The following is a 16505-nucleotide window of genomic DNA, read 5'->3' on the forward strand; positions in this document are numbered from 1 at the left end:
TTAGGGAGAACCGAAGCCATTGATATTTTTATGCTAGAGAACAATTCTATATCGGAGTTCCCAAACGTATCCCGTCTGGCTTCGCCGGTGCCCTGAGCGGGGAGGAGCCTGTGAAAAAGGGGGTGAAAGACGGCCTGCTGTGTACGGCAGACGAGTGCGTATGGGAAGTGAGGTTTATCCAAGTACCTAGACCACTCGCCGCTAATGGTCGGTATATCTATTATAGGTAGACCAGGTTTCTATAATCTCCATCTTTAAGGAGATATTCAGGGTTCGATGGTAGTCTTGCAATGTGATTGATAATACTATCCTACTTTATACCAAAACTCATCTACCGCGCTTTTCCAATCCCTCGCGGACTCGTGGCAGGATATAACGTCCGTAGTCGATCGCATCATTCAGGTTATCGTAACCGCGAATCGATATCAACTCTGCCCCGAGGTCAACGTAGTCGAGAATCGAGTCGGAAATGGTAGCCGGTGATCCCACCAGCGCCGTCGACGCCCCGCGTGCGTTCGTTGCAGTGACCGTTGGGTACCACAGGGCACGGTCGTGTACTTCGCCTCGAGATGCGATCTCAAGCAGCCGCTGTGAGCCTACATTCTGCGGAGGTGGCGCCTTCCCCGGGTCTGGCCGATTGGACTGGAGAGCATCCAGGGTGCGGTGCGCCTTGGCCCAGGCCAGCTCGTCAGTCTCAGCCAGAATCGGACGGAATGTTACCCAGATGCGCGGCCGGTCAGAACGGCCCGCTCGTTCGGCTTCGGCGTAGACACGGTCAATCTGCTCTTTCGTCTCCTTTAGCGGCTCTCCCCAGAGACCGAAAATATCGGCGAGAGAACCCCCCACGCGGTAGGCATCGGCTGATGAACCGCCAACGGAGACAGGGATAGTACCGTTTACTGGACGCACGCGGTTGCTAAACTGCTTGAACGTGTAAAAGCTACTATCCCAGTCAAAGGGCTCGGCTGACACCCACGCACGGCGCAGAATCTGGATGTATTCTTCCAGGCGGGCGTAGCGCTGTTCCTTGTTGAGGAAATCGCCTTCTTTAGCCTGCTCAGCGTCGCTGCCGCCTGCAATAAAATGGACGACTACACGGCCGGAACTGAGCTGGTCTAGAGTTGCGAGAGCCTTGGCTGCCACAGTCGGAAAGAGCGTATTTGGCCGCAGTGCGATGATGATTTTGAGCTTTTTGGTGACGGCGGCGATTGTATCGCCAACCGTGAAAGGGTCGAACGATGAGCTGTCATATGGAACAAGGGTGTAGTTGTAGCCGTAGTCGTCGAGGTTGCGTGCGTAGCGCGCGAGGAACTCAGGGTCAGTTCTAGCACCAGGGATTGGATTGATCTCTGTTGAAGGGGTCGGGAAAGTAAGACTAATGAACTCGGTCGGCATGTTGGACACAGCTGGATCCCGAATGGGAGACGAGGACTTTGTTTTTCCAAGAGAGGGACTTGGAACCTTTTGTAGCCGACTCTAGCAGTGTTATCGCCGATGGTGTGATTGCTGCCAACAGTAGCCCGAATGATGCCAGAAATACAGAAATCACGTCTTCTCAAACAGTCAAATCGCCCGACCCCGCAATAAATACTGCATGATTCCTTAACTGCGCCGGCTGTGATGTCCTGCATGGAATACTCCCTAATATTATGAAGCAGTTGTTGATGATCCTGACCCTAACCCTTGAGTTCGATTTCATGCCAATCTTGAGCTATGTTCCGCTTAGCTCCGACATAGCGATCAACGCCGGCTAGAGTTGCGGATGATTTAGAGATTGAAACTGGTCACAGATCCTGACTGTGCAGGGCACGAATGAAGGCATAGGAGTCGGCTGACGGGGGTTGATGGTGATCACTGCAGATTTTGGCGTGTGATCTTGACTTAGCAGCAGTCCTGACCTCGTGAGCGCGAGATCTCAGAGCTTGTCATGCCTAATTGACCAATACTGTGGCTCCAAGACAGGCCGGACGTAGAAAGGTTGAAGGTAATGTTGGAAGGAGCTCCGTTGCTGGACCCCGATATACAGGCGACAAGAGCTTGGTGTGACCTGACGGAGGTCAGCCGATACCCAGTCCGTTCCAAAGAAACGTACAAAGTCCAATATTCACTGAAGCGAAGAGCTGTTACAGGTCAGCTTGTTGCAAATCGAGATTCTGGTGATGTCATACGGCAGCCCTAATTCTCAGCGCGCACGGTATCCGCGCACGGTATCCCCACCCAGCTGATATGATGTCGTCCCTCGCCTTGAAGGGGAGCAACGACCTTACTCGACCGGAGCCATGCGAAACAAAAGTCCGCTGGCCGAAGCTGACCCGTGGAACCGACTCGAACAGAACATGGTGAGCACGGCCGATGGAACTCTTCGTCATCCTCTCCAAGCGGATTCCGGACTTGATAGTTATTCCTCAACCTTGCGAGGTTGCACAGCGGACGGCACACCTGATCTCTGGAGCATAAATACCCCAACCCTGCCTCTAGGCCAACAATCTTGGGAATATCATCATACCTGTGCATGTCTTTTAGCCATGGGCGACGCTGAAGAGATCTACCCACTTGCCCGCGACAAGGCAGAGTCGACCCGGTAAGTTCGTGCCTAGTATTGGGTGAGGCAAGCTAATCCAAACAGGCTCAACAACCAGCACAAGCTGGTTCTGGATGCCAGCGGTGGCGCCATAGATCCGTCGATCCCATTGAATACTGTTTCCGCCGTCGCAGATGTTGCCACCGGCACAGGGTACCTCGCCTGTCCCAAGGATTGATATCATGGTCGTCTAACATGGATTGTTGCAGAGTCTGGCTATACGACGCTCGCAAACAGATCAACGAGACCCCTGGCACCGGTACCCAGATCTACTACCATGGCTTTGATATCTCCGCTGCCCAATTCCCTGAAAATCCAGACGAGATTGAGTTCTCCGTTCATGACATCCTGAAGCCCTTTCCCGCAGAGCACCACAATCGCTACGATTTAGTGAATGTCAAGTTTCTTGTTGCGGCCTTCCCGGAATCTCAGTACCCGGCCGCCGTTAACAACCTCCTCACAATCCTCAGTAAGCATCCTGAACTAAAGAGACCAGAAGAGGTGCTAACAGCAGCTTCCCCCAGAGCCTGGCGGATACCTTCAGTGGATCGAGTTCGACTTTTCCGCAGTAGTTGACCCGAACGGGCCCGCACGCAACCCGAGAAGCGATTATGTAACTGAGCCTTGGGTGAAGTTCTTAGAACATAATAATCTGAGCTTATCCGCCCCGGAAGCTCTTGAAACAGTGTTTAAGGATGTCGGGCTTGCGAAGGTCAAGCACCGCTCGGCGCTTGTTCGTGGTCGAGACCATTTGAAGCCCCAGGCGCGCGAATGGCTCTTAACTTTCTTCACGGACATGATGCCCTTGTTACTGCTGAAGAGTGGAATAGCAGCAAGCCAGGAGCAGGCGGAGAGCGAGGCTACCCGCCGCCTCGGGGAGCTGGCCGCGTATCTCGCCGAGGGGGAGATTATGGATGTCAGGTTTGGCACTGTGGTTGGTCAGAAGCTATAGTCTTGGTATTTATACACACAGGAGCAATATATACATATGAGCCACACTTGTAAATTGGTCTCCCAATGGAATGACTACCGGGACTCCTACAAAGGGGTGATTGGGAACCACTGGTTGATATTCTTTGGGTCATAGGCCTTGTTTATCTGTGCCAAAGTCCTGTAGTTGCTTCCAAAGATTTGCTTAAGGTCTTCATTGCCTGTTGCATAGTTGGAGCTGAATGCAATCAGTGTACGGCCATTGTCAACCAAGATGCTGGCACGGAATGAAGTACTCACTAAACTATGAACCCATCCGCTCCAGACTTTTAAAAGAGATAAGAAAAAGTATTGATTATTACGTTTAGGAAGAAACTTGCTTCAAAATAATATAAAAATCATTAAGACTAACTAACTATTAGTCTGAATAGCTTCAAAATTTGTGTTAAGAGGTTGAGGTTGAGCAAGAGGCAATTATCCCTATGTTGGGGTCTTGGAAGAAACTAGTATCACAGTTGCCATGGGCTTTACTAGTCAATTGAAACAGTGATACATCCCTTTTCTTACGAGCGCGGCCCAAGCTTTTGATGCACGCCTCCATACCCGCTCGTAAATGTACTTCAATAATCATATCATGCAAGGTCGAGACAGGACTCGTACTTAGGCCGTCAGCACACACCATCCTGCCGCTCAGTAGCCATGGGTGGTTATGATTTCGGAGTATCTAGACTGCGAACCGCAGTTGAGGGAGGTTTGTGTAATCTACATCCAGCCTGCTAGATCCGGGGTGGCGGAGGGCGACGTAAGCAACCGGCAAAGATTTCCAGCTGCTGTCTGCGTGTTGCTTTATTGTACCTTAGGACATGTTGTTATAAGTCCGAACAACAATACACATGAGGTTTTTGTGATCCCATGGTCTGTTTGTGATGTGATCGAATTTGGCTGCAGGGGGATTAATGCATGGAAAGCACATTGTGTACCACATCATGCTGGTGCTGTTGTATTATCATAGTGATGGACATTCAACATCGCCCTTTTCTTTGGTTTTTGAAGGCAGAAACTCGAGTATGAAAGTCAGCGTCTTGCCCATCTGCTCCACTTTTTCTTTGATTTTTTTTTTTTTTAAGCAGCCAATCCTTTATTAATTAATGTACTACTATCCATCGAATTTCCCTTATTCATTAAGGAGCCCAGATCAATCATCATGTCTCAAGCTAAAATTCCAAAAGCTCCAAAGACGCCGGAAGAGCGTCGTGCCCAGATGCACGACTTACTCTATGGCGCCCCTGGGAAAGCCTCCACTCCGCTGTCCAGCGGAGCCGTGGGCGAAAGGCTTCTCATGGGCCTCACCCTCCATGCCGCTCGTCGCCAAGCCCAGGGTAAAACCCTGAGCGATTTCGAGGGTCGGCTCTGCATGACTTTCCGCACGGTCATTGAAGATGCCGACGAAGCCGCGCAATATGGCGCGATGTTCGCTGAGGCAAGAGAGACTATGCGCGGCGGCAGAAACGCGCAAGCCGCCTTCCCCCAGCAGGTGCTTGGTCTGAGCGACGATGACTCCTACACATTGGAGGATCTCAGGCGGGATGTGAAGGCCGTCGTGCATGAGGCTGCTGCGCTTCCCAACTACCAGATCGTGGACCTGGCGAACACAACACCGTCTGAGTCCGAGTCGGGGGGTTCGCGGCTGCCGCGGAGGCTGCGGGGGGTCGCGGAAATACTTTCTGCACATGCACTGGAGCGCAGGGTGTCGGGAAACCCGATTACCCTCTCATTGTAACGATGCGGAAGAACAGATTTTATTGCGTGAGGAACTGGGGAGATGGCGGGTTTGGAAACAGGCAGGGGATCTACTGGGCAACCGCGGCCGGGTCGGACGGCAACGGGAAGTACCACCAGGTGACCAGGGAGTACGGCTCAGTCGACTCCAGGAGGTCGGGCTATTTTGACTCTGACGAGACCACCCTCTTCTCCGGACCCGTCTTCGAGACGTTGGGCTGCGACATTGAGTGCTGGGAGGCCGACGACGGCTGTAGCTCTTGGCTCAGCAGCCTGCGTGGCGCGATGCGGGATATGGCGATTTCTGTATCGACGCCGCCTCACAGTCGGAAGAGCAGGATCGGGCGACTGCAGTAATCGCTCTCGTGGGCATTGCAGCCAAGGCCATTGACGCGCTTCTCGACGTGATTACAAATGACGACGACTTTGTTGAGCGCCGGTCTATCGGGTGGGATCTGCCCGCGCTCAGGGTTTTCTACGCGCTTCCCAGCCATGAGGACTGGTGGATCGTCAAAAACTCCCATAATGGCCACTTTAAGATATAGCTGGATGTATCGGTTGTGTAGGAGGCGAGTCTGTCACGCACAAGAGGCTTCACCAGCATCGCCTCGGCGTCCGTTTTCTATACTTCTCTGCCTGACTAGAATCCTTTTGCAGTACGATTTCCTCCCCCTTTGCGGTTATCCGACGACCATCCCTTCCATTCCGCGTCAGTCCCGATGCCTGCCTCTTTTTTTATCCATGATCCTCCTGTTCCTGCCCCTCTGCGTTATGGCTACTTCTTGACCAGGAACTCTCGCAAGCTGATGAAGACGCCGGGTGTGGCGGAGCAGATGGCTGTCCGTCCAAGTGCTAGGGGTGCTCAATGCCCGTGGCAAGTTCGAGGAATAGGCCGGTCTATCTGCTTGACTCAAGAAGACGACCAAGAGCAAGACCTAAAGTAGCTGTCCAATGGAACAGAATGCGAGCTTGGACATCATAAGCGCAGTTCTCCATCCGTAGAGGGAGCGTGTAGGGTAATTTTGAGCATCCCACCTATGCGGTGGAGCCATTATCCACCTCAGAGCACCAAGCAGATGATTAATATCATCTGCATTATGATCTACAACCGCGTTGTGAGGTAACGTTGTGCTTATCAATGCAGCCTGTACTTCGGATGCCGACTGTGGCAGATGCGTTCGATAGCTATTGCAGTCCTCCTCTTACGCCACCAAGTCCAACCAGTTGCGAAGACTGGAGAGGAGAGGCCCTTGAAAGTCTGGGATGTTATCCTCTTGGTCTGGATGTAGCATCGCAAAGGGTACAATAGTTGCCAGAATGCTGGTGGTTTGCTGGACATTATAGAAACAAAGGAGACCCGTTGTGAGCGCCCTCAAACAGTCGATTCCAGGGTCATTCGAGACAGCATTCTGTGCGATATCTCGTACCAGAACCAAAAAACAACGCCTTGGCGAGTTTATGGCCGGTCGATTCAACCAGAACCCTGGCCAGCTCTTTGGCAGCATCGTGGGTCCAAAACAAAGAGTGCGCGAACGAGAGCTGGTCCATTTGCTGCGCAACGGCACGCTTCACGTCTTCATTGTGATGCCCGATGCTCACAACAGCCGGGCCGCCTGTAGCGTCAATGATGATGCGGCCGTCGGAGAGGGTGAGGATGTTGTGGTGAGCGGAAATAATCGTTGGGATTGCTTCGGGGTGAGAGAGGTTCGGGGTAAGGAGGTAGCTGGGTGAGCTAGAGGGTGAAGGGGTTGCCATTGCTAGATGGCTGTCTGGACTCCTGGCGCTGCTTGCTGTGGTACGAGCAGAAGAGTTGGAAGAGATGGGTTGTTTGGGCCGGCGATACAGGACACAGTATCAACTCCAGGGAGCCATGTAGGTAGGTACCTACAAGGTAAAAAAAGACAGTGGGGCCCGCCATAGTACCCCAGCGAATGCATATATTGCATCGGCCTGCACAACCACAGAAAATGCCGCATAGATGGGAGTTGATCTGCCACGCTGGCTTGTGTTTTTCCAGGTCTACCACAAGTGCACTACCTCTGGATGTCGTGCTTGGGCCTCCTCTTTCCCAGTTCGGTTGGAGACATATCCATCTTTAGCTGCTTTATAGGGGCTGAAACATAGGAAGCCTCCATAGGTGGAGCTGCATTGAACCATGCCTGAGCGCATGCACGGGCCGAGGCGGAGGGCAGTGGGTTGTGGGCCAGCCCGCCGCGGCGCTCCGCATCCGGTACCGAAGGAGGCGGGGAAACCCTGCGTATCACGAATACAGATGCGTTATTCCATATTATAGGCGGATATACACCGGTCGGTGTTGTCATCGGCGCCTCTTACGGTGGAACCCGCACGCCATTCCGATGCCTTAGTGCTTATCTGGAACGCGGCCTGATCTGGCTCATCTATTGATCTTTGCCCGTCGAGTGGGTGAAAATGCTGGGGGCCATTACACACTCTAAGCGAATTACCAATAGCACCCCTAGTCTAAACGATGGTAAACATTGTCTCCCTCCTCACAGCCTCTGTCAGGCCGAGCAAATGTTCACGACTAGTCCTCGAGAAGACAATGTAATACGCCACCCACGCCGTGATCCCTGACTCAGGTGCGGGGACGACATCGCCCCTGCGCAAAAAGCAAAAGTGCTTGGAGATGTGCTGTGCGAGGTCGGGACGCCGCCACATCAGGTCAATGCATACGTTGTCTGACTCGAAGCGCCCGCCGGCTGTCACGGGGATAAACACCATCTCGCACCAGTATTGCGGGCCCTGGTGGAATGGATGCGCGAGGGCTAAGAGTCGAGGGTGGTCCCGCAGACTCGCTAGCAACCCGATGCCCCAGTAGTCAACCCCGTAGGTAGATTCTACGGCCGCGGTCTCTTGAATGCCTGGCGGCCGTGGATTGATTTCGATTAGCCATGCGTAGGGCTTTTTTGTAGGGGCCGTACGACGGGGGACCAAGTCGATGATCTTGGCCTTGGTGGTAGGGTCAGTGGCAACTACACCATATTCCATAGACGAATGCTGCACGCGTGCTTCAAGATGGTAGATACCAGTCGTAAGGCCTAGCCGAGTTAAGCTCTGGTACAGAGAGTCGCGCAGCAGCGCAGTCTCGGCGGGTGGGAGCTTGGAAGGCAAGACATTGCCGAGCTCAATGAACGATGTCGGTGCCTGCGGCGCTCCGTTCTGGTTGGTGCTGGTCATATCAGCAGTCTTGGGAAAGTCATCGGAGATCTCACAGAAGACAATCTCCCCGTTCGAAAGTACAAAGTTGATATCCACTTCCGGACCGTCGCAGTAGTCCTCCAGCACGAATTCGGTGCCATGCCGGTCTTGATTGATGCCCTGGATGGCCTGCGTCAACTCCTCGGCGCCATGGACCTTGAACACGCCCTCGGATAGGAAGCCCCTGCATGGCTTCACAATGAACGGGTACTCCAAGGCCCCCCGCTGAACGACGTCCAGGGCTTCTTCGAGACCATGCACAAGGTATGCAGGACGGCCCTCTGAAACGCCCGTGCGGTACTTGTCGGTTGCAATCTCGTATGCTTCGGCCGAGAAGGTGGGCAGGCCCAGCTGGCTAGCGGCTTGCGCAACAGCGACCTGGTATGAGTCGCAGAAGGTGACGATCCCATCTACCTTGCGTCCTGACAAGGCTTCTAGCACTCGGTTACTCAGTAGCGACGGGGGCTCCAAGTCCACGGCAAGAAATTCTTTGCGCCAGTGCGCATATTGTGGGCCCTCAAGCCAATGACCTGGAACATCGAGCACGATCATCTCGATGTTCAGGGCTCGCGCGGCCGTGTAGATGCTAGCTGCGGTGCCACCATGCTCGGGGCTACTCCGGCCTCCTTCGACAATTGCCAGAGTCTTGCGTGGAGCAGGCGCATCCAGTACCCATGGGAAGGATATCCTGTTGGTGAGTTCGTGATTGAGTCTCTGCAGCGCCTCAGCATAGTCCTTGACATTAAGGTGCCTGGAAAGTGGACGAAGTAGTAAGCCCCCGACTGCGTTGTTCGTGATGGCATGCAATATGGTCTCGGTGGTCGCGTCAACAGGGAGAGGATGGAACAATCTCTCAGGCTGGGGGCCAAAAAACGAGACCACGGAGTCCACCAGCTCAACATCCACCATCCGCAGCGGCAAAATATCAGATCGCACCAGATACCCCGGCCTAGCGGCGAAGACAAATCGGATGACAGTGGATCTCGCCGGCTGCGGCTGGGGGGGAGTGGCGGGGCCGTAGGCAGCCTGAAGCGCTCGATGGAACAGACCCGAAACGGGCCCCTGCTCGAGGAGAGTCCACGTCATGGACTCCGCAGAAGCAGAGTGCCAGAGCCGAACAGCGTCAGAGGCGTCAGGCAGGACCTGGGCGGGGCTGCCATGTTCAGGCTGGAGTATCAAATCGACGCCCTGCCACCATTTTGCGGACGATATTTGCCACTGGAATTCGTGATAGGCTGGGAGGTCGCATGAGTCACAGAAATAGGACCAAAATGCGCTGAGTGGTTGCATACCTTCGATATCACCACAGCACGCCTTTATGCGGCCGGTTTGGGCCATCTTGGGTTAAGTGGATGAAAGGGATTGAGTCTGCCTGCACTGCGCGAGAACCTCGAGAGGAGGGAGAGTTTTTCAGCCTGATTAAATAGAACGAACCTGACTCTTATTGGCTTGGACCCGAAGTAAGCATGCCATCGCCCCTCCAGGGCTGACCCGCCAGGATCCCATCGAGCTCGGATGTAACCCTACCGACTCTGCAAAGTCGCGGTCGATGAGTGCATTCACGCGGCGATTAACAATGGTAGTTTCACCGTCCCGATAAGTTTTGGAAGGGACCCCTTTTGATGAACTCGAAAGATATTAAGCCATTCGCTGCTTGTGGTCCTGGTCAGACATCACCTTGGATATCAATACCGAGTTTGTCTAGCAATCGATGAGAACTGGTGAGCTCTTGGCTTTAGCTCACTGTCGGCGTATGCAATGCGAAATCCTTAGCTAGTATCTGTAGATATACACTGAGGATTAGTTAGGTTGATTCGGTTCAGAATAGCTCGACTAGAACAGCCACCAGACCCTTTAGTTGTTGAATTGATAACTTGTGATGAGTACTGTACTCAAGTACTTCGGGGCTGGCAGAGAATAGGGGAAATGGAACACTTGACAATAGTCTCTCTGAATGTCGGGGAGCAGAGGGTAAGATAATAAACCCCGCACTTGCCTTAAGTTAGGCTGCTGGCGAAGGCGCTAACAATCCTTAACTTGAAGGCGGGAGGACTTTAGCGTTCACAGACTTGTGGCCAATAAGACCCTACCCACGGTACCATGGGTTGTTGGATATGTAACTTGATGCAAGGCTACATTTCAGATAACGCAATTACCGCATACTTCGAGCGGTCCTGGAGCGCGGGCGAGGGCCAGAAAACGCTTCTAAGGCATCATTATCCAGCAAATCTTGATTTCTAGATTGATCTGCCACAATCCACAACATTCTGTATCCCACCTCACATAAAATAAATGAGTGAGCGCCCTGTGACCGCATATCCAAATATCATTTTTTGGCATTGCGTTTCCAATCAGCACTATATGAGCATAATGGACAATACTGGACCTTCCCAAGACTATGTACGCTCCAGTCGTGCCCACAGTTGGGACAATGGTATGTTGTCGTGCTGGTGTGATGACCACGGCTCTGTACAAGGTCAGCCGCGAAGCCTAAAGTTTCCCTCAGGACTTGTTTGAAATCATCATTTTCTAGCAGCTTATTGAGATGTTCCAAACATGTGCTAATAATAAGATCTCGGAGGCCTCTGTCTGTAGGAGTTGTAGTAGAGTATGTGCTTGTAATAGTAACAGGAAAGTCATCCATTTCCCAGCAGGCCTTTATAGCAACCATAAACTTCTCTTTTGCTTGCTCTTTAAGCTTTGGGACACCATATTTGTCCCCGATCTGATAGACGTTGACATTAAACAGCATTGGAGAAGTTTGGCCCTGGTCGCTACCACTGCTATCATAATTGAATCCATACATAAAGTGGATTATTGCTTCTATAGCTCTGGGGTCGTCGTCTTCAAGTTGTATAACGTTTTCTGTTACTTCCTAACAGGTTCGAGTAAGCCGCAGGCACCCTCTTCTATAGCATTGAACTTACTTTCCAATTGTGGTTGAACAGTCGAGAGAAATACTCCGATTGCCCACATATAATCAGTTTATGCACCTCAAATTTTTGATCCCTGGTGACTATTGTCAAGTCTGAGAACGTCGATGCATGAAAGTATCTGGTATAGTGAGTACTGCGAAATACTGCATTTGACCAAGTTTGACAAACCTTTGGATGCTAACGGTAAGGTCACCTTCGTTTCTGTCGGCTTCCAAAGTCTCAGCCTTTAGGTTTACGATCAAAGGCTGGTCGTTGACCATCTTGGCTTGGTAAAAGGGTTATACGGTACAATGGGATGCGTTTGATGGTCTGGAGTTTTTCTTCAGGATTTAGGTGAATTATTAAATCTGGAACTAGGGGTATCGGCACACCGCCTCGTATGATGCGTTAATGAAAGCCACATACCCCCTCCTTCTTGTATCCAATGACCTCAAGCCAGATCGGCATGCATCTGTGCAACCGCTGCACTTCGATGGTCACGAGAGGAAGGTGTTCTTTGCACAACCTATCAGTTTTTTTGAGCAGCATACATTGGCACATACCAAGAACGTCCGAGCTTTGCCTGGTTGACCAATGTCTATCCCAGTTAGGACAAGCAGCTCCATCTTGCTTCTGATCTCCGCAAAGTGGGCAATCCTCGAGTAGATATTGTCGAGATATCGCCTTCTAACCTCGGACGCTTTCGTGGAATGGGGTCATCATAGGGTAGCCTTTCTGTCATCATACTAAACTAGTGAGTATAGTAAATAATGGCATGCAAGGTATCCCGGCTGCTTACCTGGATTATTTGATGGCTAGGAGAAAGATAAATCATTGATAGAGAATGACACGCCCCTGCTATAGCCAAAGTTTAGCGAGAATACATGGGTAGAATTCACACAGCCCTAGAAACCTTAAGCCATGCATGGTTCTACTGCTGGGCTACGTCGTTTCTGCTGCTTATGAATTTAATTAAGTACATTAACATAAAACCTGGGACTTTTTGCAGCAGAAGGTGCAAATGCTAGTGCCTGAAGTTGAGGATCTATTATAGGCGGCTGAGAATCACAAGCGATTAATATTGCTTCCATCTAAAGTTCCGGATAAATACATACCTTGCTGAGGATAACAATACCTAACTTTGACGTCAAGGCTTATGCAGGAAGAGCTATTGGATAAGTCAACTCCCCGCTCTGGGAGTATCGTCATCAGCAGAACCTTAATACCGAAATTTGCACCCATAGAGGTGGCAGCACATGACCGGGGTCAGTCTGGTTGGTTTTCATGGTCCCCAGACGTCGTGGCACATCAGTACACCATAACCAAGACAGTCATGTATGTCATGTTCAAGGAAAATCTCCCTGCCGGCGTGGATACTTCAGAGACGCATCAAATGGTTAGCTATCAGCATCCTTTGTGATATGGTCACTTGGAATAGCTCAATGCTACCATTAAAAACTATAGAAGAATGCTTTTGTTATAGAAGGAAAATATAGATCCATCTCAAACAGGGTTCTCAATCCACATCCCACTCATTGGGACACCCAGGATGAGCCTGGGGGAGTAAAGTCCTACTAGCCTCCATTGTATTTTCTTGATCCTCTTCCAGTGCCGTGGCGTTTGAAATCCTCTGGTAATCAGGGTTTCCACTTGATCCTTGCGAACTCATCCAAGTCGCCCGGCTGGGAAAATAATTTACAAATCCAACCTAATTTGACCAAATTAGCAATCCCTTTTTTTATCGACCCGCGAGAGATACACCTACCTTCACAACCAAAACAGCAAGAGCCGCGACGAATACCATCCACGAAACGCGCTGCTGCTGTTGCCTCCACGGAGTAAAACAGCTCTGCCGATAACCAAGCTGTAATTCACAAGCATTGTTACCATGATTCCAATCTTTGAATGGCCAAGCTCTATCATGGATACTCTGAAGGCTATAGCATTGGAATCAATCCTGGATTGTAGCAAATAGACTGCGAGTCCTTGGACTGGAAGAATAATTGCTACTATTGGTCCAGATGGCAGGACAGAATAGTATCCAGGAAGAGGTAAGCTAGTGCAATGGTTGCGATAGTAGTTGTTAGGACAGAATAGACCTGGTTTATGATAGAGAAGGCAGTTTGCTACCAGCTGGGGATATAGGATATTATTCTCTAGAAGACAATTTGGATAGCAAGAAGTGTAAATAGAGTAACTGGAGATAGTAGTATAGTTGTGGCAGGGACCCACTCAGGTAGGGGGAGGAGTAGGTTCGCCGTGCGGGACCATGATATCCTAGGATTTTATGAAAGCATTGAATTAGCTTTGACAAATTAAAGGGGAGGTAATAGGAAATAAGCGGCTAGCATACGCTCCCAAAACTAAAGCAATACATGATGCCTGGAAGGACAGAAAAGACTATTAGTAAACAGGTTCCTCATCAGTATCTACCACGACCATACTTACAAATACAAGGAGGAGGTAGAGGGCAGTTCTTGCATCAAATTTAAAACATATTATGATCTGCTAACTTGTGGCTGAGAACTAGAAGTCAAGCTGGTACAGCGATAAATATGAGCGGTGCGGTTGAGGATAAGGAAGAGGAGGAAGTGGATTTGTTCTTGACAAAAGGTGGGGGTTGAAAACACCATAATCATCCCCAAAAGCTCGCGCCACATTCGTCATCTCCATTGTCATTGTTCCACAAGCTCCCTCGACACCACTCCAGTGTATTCCCTCTTACCATGTCTTATCGGGGTCCGGGGTACAAGATTGCTCTTCTGCCTAGACAAAGGAATCCAGTGACTCTCCAGCGTCGAAAGGCTCCCTGGGTACATTAATTAAAATGCACGGGAACAGCAGCTCACATACATAAATAGAAGAGTTGAAGGCGCAGTACGAATATTGAAACCGGTGGCGGAATGCAAGTGGATTTATTGGAGGGAATGTCGGCTTACCCTGTGGCACGCAGTGGAAGAGGCAGCCAGCGAGGCTGGCGTCTGCAGGACAGGTCTGTAAGTGCCCAAAGGGGGGGGGTCACGCGTTCGAGTCTTCGTTCCCCCGCAGGTCCCGTCAAGCCGTCCAACTGAACAACTTTAATCATACCGCTTCCTGGGAGTTTCTTGTCTTTGATCAAGATGTTCTCTCCAGGTCCAACCTGCCCAGGCGACTCATCATCGATACCTGGTACCAAATCGTTATTTTCTATATATTTGCAGCGAAGTCAGCACGAGGTAGCATTGAGCTAGGCCGAGAGGCCAAGTCGAGCTACAAATGTCGTGGTACCCCGCTAGCCCTGTCCTCTCGCCGGGGCCGGCTCGACCCGTCGTCAGCGCGGCGGCAGTCGACCAGCTCAAAAAGGATCTCGGTCTCCTCAGTGGCAAGTGCGGCAGCAGCTCAACCAAACCCTGGCCTTGTAAGAGGGATTCGCCGGCCGCCGCTCCAGGTCCCAACAAGACTAAGGTCGATGGCGAGCTGCTGCCGGCCCTTGTCGGCCTCACGCGGGCTTCCCCGAATCTGCGGCGGAAGCTGAAGGAGCTCGCCCAGACCTGGCATTGCGATCATCACAACAACAAGGACGCCCGGGTCGGTCCCCGGGTCGAACTCTGGTTGGCCAGCTTCCCTTCTGGAAACATAACAATGGCAGCAGTAGCGCCGCCTGCTTCTGCTGGCGGCAACAGCAAGGCACGGAACCATGAGCCGGTGCTGGTCCTGGCGCAGGGTGGGGTTTTGCTTTCACCGCCGACCACCCCTCCCAAGAAGAAGAACGTTCATGCCTCGGGTGGGAGTGTCACCACCACCAAGGCCACCAAACCTTATTCGACCTCAAGCTCCCCGATCCCCGCGAAGTCCCCGACGGCCGGTCCTGCTCCAGCCCTCCGTAGTCCCCCCGCAACACCGTATCATCAGGCCCAAGCGACCACCTCGGGAGCATTTGCCTCGGCGGCGCAAAGAGAAGCCACGGCCGTGCGGCAACTGCGGGCACGCCTGGGACTCGACAGCCGCTACTGCGGCAGCGGCAAGAAGGATAATCCCGGTGGATCGTGTGGCTGTTCTTCAGCGGGTAAAGACGGCGAAATAGACAAGCTTCTGGTGCCCCTGGCGACACTGAAGCTAGCCGGCCCGGATCTTGAGGATCTGCTGGACGAGGTCGCCGTCAACCTGGATGATGCGAAGCTCAAGGTCTCGCTCGAGAACCTCGACCAGCTTGGGCGCTGCCCGGCGCACACCAAACTCGATTCCGCGTCGGTGGCAAAGTGGCTGTCGCAAATCCGCGACATCACGATGAACCTGCCTCGGGCTGCCGCTCCGGCGGGACCGTCGTCTATGCCTACGCTGCAGTCGGTCAAGGAGTTTGAGCAAGACATTTATAGCAGGTCCACGCCGTCCGGCTACGACGAGTCCTCGCTACGCATTGTCGACTGGTCTGACGAGCCCAGCGACCACGGCTCCATTCGCCAGCGCGTCACAAGCAAGTGGCGGGAGCCCCTAACGAAAGAAGAACAGGCAGTCGAGCGCGGCTTCCTGTACGCGTACACAGTCAAGGAGAATCCCAAGTACGTCAAGATCGGATACACGTCCCGCGAGGTGGCTACACGGCGCATCGAGTGGCAGACGGCTTGCGACCGGCAGGTGGCGGCCGCGTATCCGCTGGACCCCAAAGATGCGGTGATGGTCCCCTATCCGCGGCGGACTGAGGCGCTGTGCCACGCGGAACTCGAGCATTGCCGGGTCCGGGTCGCGTGCGGGCCTTGCCGCGCCCAGCACGAGGAGTGGTTCGAGGTGTCGGGGGAAGTGGCTGTTGATGTCATTCAGAAGTGGACTAAGAGGGTAGCGAAGAATCCGTACGGAATGGTTTAATAATTTGTGATTTGACGAACGTGATGATTTACGGATGAGACTTACGAAGCAATTAGACACAAGAAATCTTCTCTGGATAGAGGACGTCGAGGACTTGGTAGACTTGGAAAAGGGGTTGGATAATGGTACAGGGAGAAATCGGTAGAAAAGGAAACGAACTGGGGGATTTCAAGTCATTGCATTTCTCGGGATAGGACGCCTCTCGAGATAAAATTGCTTGCTATATCCAAATTCCAATA

The 16505-nt window shown here is 52.1% G+C and overlaps 7 protein-coding genes across 7 annotated transcripts; 3 read left to right on the forward strand and 4 right to left on the reverse strand.

Annotated features, from left to right (window-relative positions):
- Window positions 1-280: 280 nt before the first annotated feature.
- On the reverse strand, window positions 281-1594 carry BJX67DRAFT_224434 (LLM class flavin-dependent oxidoreductase). The gene has a single exon (XM_071025805.1). It carries the CDS (start codon window positions 1393-1395, stop codon window positions 328-330), a length of 1068 nt encoding a protein of 355 aa, XP_070883390.1. The 5' UTR covers window positions 1396-1594; the 3' UTR covers window positions 281-327.
- A 677-nt stretch (window positions 1595-2271) lies between these two features.
- On the forward strand, window positions 2272-3579 carry BJX67DRAFT_361567 (class I SAM-dependent methyltransferase). The gene is made up of 4 exons (XM_071029886.1): window positions 2272-2581; window positions 2627-2734; window positions 2791-3050; window positions 3106-3579. The coding sequence occupies exons 1-4, from the start codon at window positions 2280-2282 to the stop codon at window positions 3531-3533; spliced, it is 1098 nt and encodes a 365-aa protein (XP_070883391.1). The 5' UTR covers window positions 2272-2279; the 3' UTR covers window positions 3534-3579.
- Window positions 3580-4640: 1061 nt separating this feature from the next.
- BJX67DRAFT_361569 (uncharacterized protein) lies at window positions 4641-5319 on the forward strand. Its single transcript, XM_071029887.1, has one exon. The coding sequence runs from the start codon at window positions 4716-4718 to the stop codon at window positions 5289-5291; it is 576 nt and encodes a 191-aa protein (XP_070883392.1). The 5' UTR covers window positions 4641-4715; the 3' UTR covers window positions 5292-5319.
- A 1363-nt stretch (window positions 5320-6682) lies between these two features.
- On the reverse strand, window positions 6683-7045 carry BJX67DRAFT_383884 (uncharacterized protein; the record flags this gene model as incomplete). Its single annotated transcript, XM_071033549.1, has 1 exon — window positions 6683-7045. One exon carries the CDS (start codon window positions 7043-7045, stop codon window positions 6683-6685), a length of 363 nt encoding a protein of 120 aa, XP_070883393.1.
- Window positions 7046-7771: 726 nt separating this feature from the next.
- Window positions 7772-9847, reverse strand: fmpC (ATP-grasp enzyme fsqD; the record flags this gene model as incomplete). The annotated part of the gene is made up of 2 exons (XM_071031472.1): window positions 7772-9744; window positions 9802-9847. The coding sequence occupies 2 exons, from the start codon at window positions 9845-9847 to the stop codon at window positions 7772-7774; spliced, it is 2019 nt and encodes a 672-aa protein (XP_070883394.1).
- Window positions 9848-10738: 891 nt separating this feature from the next.
- Window positions 10739-11747, reverse strand: BJX67DRAFT_361575 (BTB/POZ protein). The gene is made up of 3 exons (XM_071029888.1): window positions 11614-11747; window positions 11437-11563; window positions 10739-11384 (listed from the first exon to the last, which is right to left on the reverse strand). The coding sequence occupies exons 1-3, from the start codon at window positions 11703-11705 to the stop codon at window positions 10836-10838; spliced, it is 768 nt and encodes a 255-aa protein (XP_070883395.1). The 5' UTR covers window positions 11706-11747; the 3' UTR covers window positions 10739-10835.
- Window positions 11748-14434: 2687 nt separating this feature from the next.
- Window positions 14435-16490, forward strand: BJX67DRAFT_361577 (T5orf172 domain-containing protein). Its single transcript, XM_071029889.1, has one exon. It carries the CDS (start codon window positions 14680-14682, stop codon window positions 16264-16266), a length of 1587 nt encoding a protein of 528 aa, XP_070883396.1. The 5' UTR covers window positions 14435-14679; the 3' UTR covers window positions 16267-16490.
- The last annotated feature ends 15 nt before the right edge of the window (window positions 16491-16505 follow it).

The sequence above is a fragment of the Aspergillus lucknowensis genome (genome assembly GCF_044049455.1).
Source record: "Aspergillus lucknowensis strain CBS 449.75 chromosome Unknown BJX67scaffold_41, whole genome shotgun sequence".
In the NCBI taxonomy this organism is placed as follows: Eukaryota; Fungi; Ascomycota; class Eurotiomycetes; order Eurotiales; family Aspergillaceae; genus Aspergillus; species Aspergillus lucknowensis.